The 6,653-nt window shown below is 39.7% G+C and overlaps 1 protein-coding gene across 1 annotated transcript; it reads left to right on the top strand.

Annotated features, from left to right (window-relative positions):
- Positions 1-901: 901 nt before the first annotated feature.
- Positions 902-5,708, top strand: LOC133977035 (nuclear pore complex protein Nup160-like; the record flags this gene model as incomplete). The annotated part of the gene is made up of 6 exons (XM_062415178.1): positions 902-1,072; positions 1,863-1,962; positions 2,202-2,367; positions 2,717-2,850; positions 4,291-4,451; positions 5,572-5,708. Coding segments are annotated over 6 exons (869 nt in total), but the record flags the coding sequence as incomplete, so codon positions are not given.
- Positions 5,709-6,653: the final 945 nt, after the last annotated feature.

A 6,653-nucleotide genomic window follows, 5' to 3' on the forward strand; every position in this document is an offset into this window, starting at 1 on the left:
TCTGTCTCTCTCTCTCTCTCTCTCTCTCTCTCTCTCTCCCTCTCACCCCCCCTCTCTCTCTCTCCCTCTCTCTCTCTCTCTCTCCCCCCCTCTCTCTCTCCCTCTCTGTCTCTCTCTCTCTCTCCCCCCCCCCTCTCTCCCTCTCTCTCCCCCGCTTCCTGTCCGCCTCTCTGCCAGAAAGGCAAAAAAAAAAAAGCCCCAAAAATATAATCTAGAAAGAAAAAGAGCAGTGCTACGCTTAAAAAAAGTGCAATTTAAGTAGCTGGAATTAAATAATAATTAAAGAAATTTATGGTTTTTCGCACTAAATAAATAAAGCTTAAATAGAAAATATCAAAAATAGAGAGATTAAACATATTTTGGCTCAGAATATGAACTGCACTGTTTGTGTGATCTGGTTTATTTACCTGTAAATAACTTTTGTTTGCTGTTGCCGTCTTTATAATTTCTTTATTTTAATCTTCTGTTTCATGCTTTCTTGTTTTATTGCTGTTCTAAATGTTATTTTATACACCTACTGTATAATTTACAAGTGCAATAATTTTGTAAATACAGATTACACTAAAAATTAAATTAAAAAAAGAAAGAAAGAGAGAATAAAGCAGCTCAGTGTGTCCGATAGTTAAAGACTCAATAAGAGCAGATAAGCAATAAAATCTGATGTGCAGCCTTGCAGAGAGTTTTATGACCTTTGTGAATAAACTTTTGCAGGTTCTGTTCCTCATATTGAAATTTAGTTTAACCTCTGACATTACAACAGCATCTAAATGACATAAAACCTCCTAAAAGCGAATAATATCAACAGAGAGAGAAACAGGAATGTACAGCTGTAGACTCCAGAGACACCACAGAAGAAGAGTCTGACTGTGTGTGTTGTTGTTTTTTTTTTTTCTTCCTCCAGCTGCAGAGCAGCGTGACGGAGTTCGTCTTCTCTCAGGAGGAATACCGACAGCTGCAGGTGGAGTTCTGGTCCAAGTTTTACGCCTGCTGCCTTCAGTATCAGGAGGCTCTGGCCATGCCGCTCGGCCTGACGGTCAGCGCTCACACCAGCATGGTCTGCCTGCTGAAGAAGGTAAACACGGACTAATGTTAAAAACTGGTTAATAAAAAGGTGAAATATCCCCAAAAAGTCAATTTTGAGCTACATGTGGATTGAAACTTAATTATAGTTAACTAAAGTGACAGAAATGATTAAAAAAAGATTAAATATCCCCAAAAAGTCAATTTCTTTTGGCATTTAAAAAAAAATGTTGTTAATATTTGAGCCATGTGTGGATTGAAACTTAATTAAAGTTAATTATAGTTTACTGAACTATAGTTAAACTATAGTTTACTTAGTTTCTTTTTGCAATTTTCCTTGAAATTTAGTTTATATTTGGTCTGTGTGGATGGAAATTTAATTATAGTTAATTAAAGTGATTTAAAAAAAGATGAAATATCCCCATTTTTTGTAAATGTAGTTAATATTTGAGCTACATGTGGATGGAAACTTAATTATTCTTAACCAAAGTGACAGAAATGTTGTGAAATATCCCACAAAAAGTTGTTTACTCACAATTTCTTTGGCAATTTTTTAGGAAATAGAGTCAACAGTTAAGCTACGTGTGGAGGGAAATTAATTATAGTTTCTGACTAATATAAACAACTTATACTGATTGTAAATGATAAATAGGAGGATTTAATGTTCAAATAAATAAATGATGTAATATTGCACTATAGAGGATTCAAAGTGTTTCAGCTCAGTCTCCACTCACATCAGATTATTCAATTTGATCCAATCAAACAGAAACATTAGAGAAGAAGAAGAAGAGCGGAAATTTAATTAAACATTTCAAATTGATTTTTTTTCTCCTTTTTTTCAGGGTTTTGTTTCCTTCCTCCTTCCTTGTTTGGCCGTGGATCACTTGTACCTCTCCTGTGACGAGTATCTGTTCTCAGAGGACGAGACGCCCGTCACAGAAGGTAAAAAACAACCTGTTAGAAAAACTGTGAAGTCCTTCAGATGTTTAAAAAAAAATGTTTCCAGGTGTTTTTTTAACTAAAAACCACAGAAAATAAGTTAAAATCCAACATTTTCACAGTAGAATCAAATATATGTTTCTGGCATCCCTTCAAGACTGTAAAAAAAAGACTTGAACTAACATACAGTACGTGTGTGTGTGTGTGTATATAGTGATGTAATATTACTATGTGGCCCTCAGATCCCGAGCTGGGCCGAGACGTCCTGCAGCTGGTTCAGTGTCTGCGGCTGGTGAGCGACGCCGTTTCAGGAGAGATGGCGTACAACATGGAGAAAGCTCTGGAGCACGTGGAGTCACCGGAGAGAGCCGCCGAGCTCATCCTGGAGACCATGCTGTCTGATGACAAGTCAGTAACACACACACACACACGCACACACACACACACACACACACACAAAACAAAAACAAACTTCAACACTTCAGTATTAATCTGTTAGAACTGCCTGTTACCATGGAAACACACACTCAGTGATAAATGATGTCATTTTTGGAATGTTTACATTCTTGTTTATGACCAGTTGTTTAAACTCTTCACTGCTGCAAGATAACATATCCTGTTAGTGTCAGTGTGGTTTTATTCAGTATTTTAAGTATTATTAGAACATTTTATTAATTAATTAACGTTAACCGTGATGATAAAACCCGTCACCGGCATCGCAGCGTGTTCAAAGCGTCTTCGTCTTCTCTTCCCGCAGCGATAACGTGATCGAGGACATCCAGAACAAACTGCAGGATGTTCGTAACCCGACGGCGGCCATGATGATCCTGCTGAGGGAGATGGACCTGGAAACGGACGCGGAGGTCGGAGGAGACGGTCACATGATGCCTGGTAGGAACATCTGGAGAACATTAGAGGATGAGGAGGAGGAGGAGGAGGAGGATGAGGAGGAGGAAGAGGAGATGAGCTCATGTATTTTTAGGCTCAGAGTTCTGTGAGAATACTTTTAATCTTTTGTGTCGTCCTCCCGGGTCAAATTGACCCCGTCTGTTTTGACAGTTCCTTCTTTCCTCCCTTCCTTCCTTCCTTCTGTCCTTCCTTCCTCCCTCCCTCCTTCTTTCCTTCCCTCCTTCCTTCCTTCCTCCCTCATTCTCTCTTTCTTTCCTCCTACCTACCTTCCTCCCTTCCTTCTTTCCTCTGTCATTCTTTCCTCCCTTCCTCTTTTCCTTTCTCCCTCCCTCCCTCCTTCCTTCTTTCCTCCCTCCCTCCTACCTTCCTTTCCTTCCTTCCTTCCTCCTTTTCTTTCCTCCCTTCCTTCCTCCCTCCTTTCCTTCCTCCTTTCCTTCCCTCCTCCCTCCTTTCATTCCTTCTTCCTCCCTCCTTTCCTTCCTTCCTTCAATCCTTCCTCCCTCCTTTCCATCCTTCCTTCCTCTCTTCCATCCTTCCTTCCTTCCTTCCTTGACTCGAGGACAACAGGAGGGTTAATCTAAAAAGATGAGACTTTGGGCTTCAACTAATAGTATTTTTTCATCATTAATTCATCTCTTTAGTCTATAATATTCCAGATATTAGTGAAAAAATGCTTCTCACAGTTCCCCAAATCCAAACATGATGTCATCAGATTGCGAAACAAGTCTCCAAAATCCCCCAAAATCTTTGAGTGAAGCAAGATGCAGAAAAGCTGGAAATGCTGAACTTTTGACTTTTTAACTTTTAACAAAAACAAAAAAAATAAAAATCTTATTATTTATAAGACATTAAACAGCTTTATTACATGTGACTCAGTACTCCATTAAAATATTTATAAAAATAATAAAACCATCCACATTTACTAAAAAAAAAAGAAACAGCTGGAGTATTTAGAAAAAAGAGCCTCAACTTGAATTTTGAGCTCTTGTTTTTATGTCTTGCAGTTCAGACTCTGAAAATGTTCAAGTGTATTTATTGTCATTCCACCAACATATAAAAAAATAAAGGAATAAAATTGTGTTACTTAGGACCCCTTTGCTAAAGTTAAATAAAACGATGAAATACACAATTACACCTACACCCTTAAAACAGGCAATGTGCACCAGGAGATACAGACTGTTTAACAAGCTGTTAGGAGCATGATAAGTTAAGGGTTAGTGGAAAATATTTGCGATAATTACTGATGATTGATCCGTAACTTACCAATAGCAAGGTGAAATTTATGTCCGTTGATTAATTAATTGGTCAGTAAATAAATAAGGGAGTGTGATCTCATGAAACATCAATTAAGAGGCTTGAAATGAACCCCATGTGTGACTGTGTGTCTTGTTGTTTTTTGTGACCCTGGTCTTTGTCTCGCAGGTCAGACTCTGAACATGAGGATCAGTCTGTCTCAGCTGTACGGCAGCAGCGCGGCCGTGTCTCTGGTCTGTCAGGCCGTCTGTCACATGGCCATGACCAGAGTCCACTTCTGTCGAGACCTGCTCATCCTGCAGAAGCTCTACCTGCGCTTCGGAGACAATGTACGCATGCACGCAAGCACACACACTCACACACACACACACACACACACACACACACACACACACACAGCTTCAGTGTAATGCATATCAATCTATCTATATCTTAATTTGTATAGCGCCCAATCACAACAAAGTCATCCCAAGGCACTTTACACATAGAGCAGGTTCTAAACCGAACTCTTCAGGTTTTAATTTGAAAGAGACCCAACATTCCCACATGAGCAAGCACTTAAAACTCCCTTTTAACAGGAAGAAACCTCAGGCAGAACCAGGCTCAAAGTGGGCGGCCATCTGCCTCGACCGGTTGGGGTAGAGAAGAGAGAAAGGAAGGAGAGAGAGGAAGGATAGGAGAGAGAGGAAGGATAGGAGAGAGAAGAGAGAGAGAGAGAGAGAGAGAGAGAGAGAGAGGAAGGATAGGATAGGATAGGAGAGAGAGGAGAGAGAGGAAGGATAGGAGAGAGAAGAGAGAGAGAGAGGAAGGATAGGATAGGAGAGAGAGGAGAGAGAGGAAGGATAGGAGAGAGAAGAGAGAGAGGAAGAATAGGAGAGAGAGGAAGAATAGGAGAGCGAGGAAGGATAGGAGAGAGAAGAGAGAGAGAGAGAGGAAGGATAGGATAGGATAGGAGAGAGAGGAGAGAGAGGAAGGATAGGAGAGAGACGAGAGAGAGAGAGGAAGGATAGGATAGGAGAGAGAGGAGAGAGAGGAAGGATAGGAGAGAGAAGAGAGAGAGGAAGAATAGGAGAGAGAGGAAGAATAGGAGAGCGAGAGAAGCACATTGAAAATAAACATTGAAGCTAGAAGGTCCGGGACTGGAGTCTGTCATCCGGACGTCTACAGGCCCAGATTACCTGTGAGATGAGAAAGCACAGACAACTCTGGGGAAGAAGTTTAGGTTATTGAATGTATTAATAGTACATGAATGTTAATAGAGAGAGAGAGAGAGAGAGCGAGAGAGAGAGAGAGAGAGAGAGAGAGACCCCAGCAGTCTAAGCATATTAAAAGCAATTGTGTAAGACAGTCGGCACACTGTAGCTCTCAGTGCAGATGTGGCTTTACATAACGTTACAGCCAGATGTTTGTTAATATTACTCTGCGTGTGTATCTGTGTGTGTGTTTCAGGTGTTTCTTGGTGGAGGGGCTCAACTGTTACAGCTCCAGCAGGACCTGATTCCTCGAAGCTCCCACCTCCTCTCATCCTATTACCTCCTCAGACACATCAGTCAGAGTCTCACCTCAGCTGTTCCCACGGACACCATGTAAGAACACGCACACGCACACACACACACACACACACACACACACACACACACACACACACACACACACACACACACACACACACACACACACACAGTAGTGTTTTATTATATTAAATTAAGAAGAAAAAAAAGTGCCTTGACATAACTTATGTCGTAATTTGGTGCTATATAAATAACATTTTATTGAAATAAAACCTTATTTAAATTTTTTTGGATCTATTAAACACTTGTTACATTGTGTTTAAAGTTCCTCGGCATAGTGACACTAAGAGTTTGTTCCTATCTTTCAGTTTTTTTATACACATTTCCAATTTGTGCGTAAACAAAACTTGAGTTTAAACACCAGAAATAATTTTTAAAAAAAGGGAAAAAAAGTTATATTTCAAATCACTATTTAATTTAATGCTCTGACAGTGTATTTGGGTAATATGACACAGAATATTCAGACTCAGGCAGACTAATACCTAATGAGAATATTATTTACTAGACGGAGAGGGAAAGCCCTGACTGGGAAGTGGTTACAACCAGATGCTCCATCATTAGAAGAATGATTAAAAACTATTTATAAAATCTACAAAATGGAAAGATTAATATTTTCCTATAAAAATGCAAACAGAAAAATTTAAGGGATGTGGTCAAAATGGGTTGAATACAGAAAGAAAAAGTCTCCAAATATGTCAAGGTGTATCTGAGGTGAAAAAAGTGTTAAGTTGGTAAGCAAATGTTAACAGACTCGGTGAATAAATGATGATGATGTGCATGAATCATGTGACTCGGGCTTTCAATGAGGAGTTGAAAACGTCAGTAACATTACTCTAATAACAAACAGAAATGTTCGTATTGCCATCATGTTTCCATCGATTGAGCTTTGACACTCACTCTTCTGCAATAATCTAATGGCGCTGATGGATAGAAAATCAGCATCCACAACATTTTCTTCAC

This window comes from Scomber scombrus, unplaced genomic scaffold (genome assembly GCF_963691925.1).
Source record: "Scomber scombrus unplaced genomic scaffold, fScoSco1.1 SCAFFOLD_603, whole genome shotgun sequence".
Lineage (NCBI taxonomy): Eukaryota > Metazoa > Chordata > Actinopteri > Scombriformes > Scombridae > Scomber > Scomber scombrus.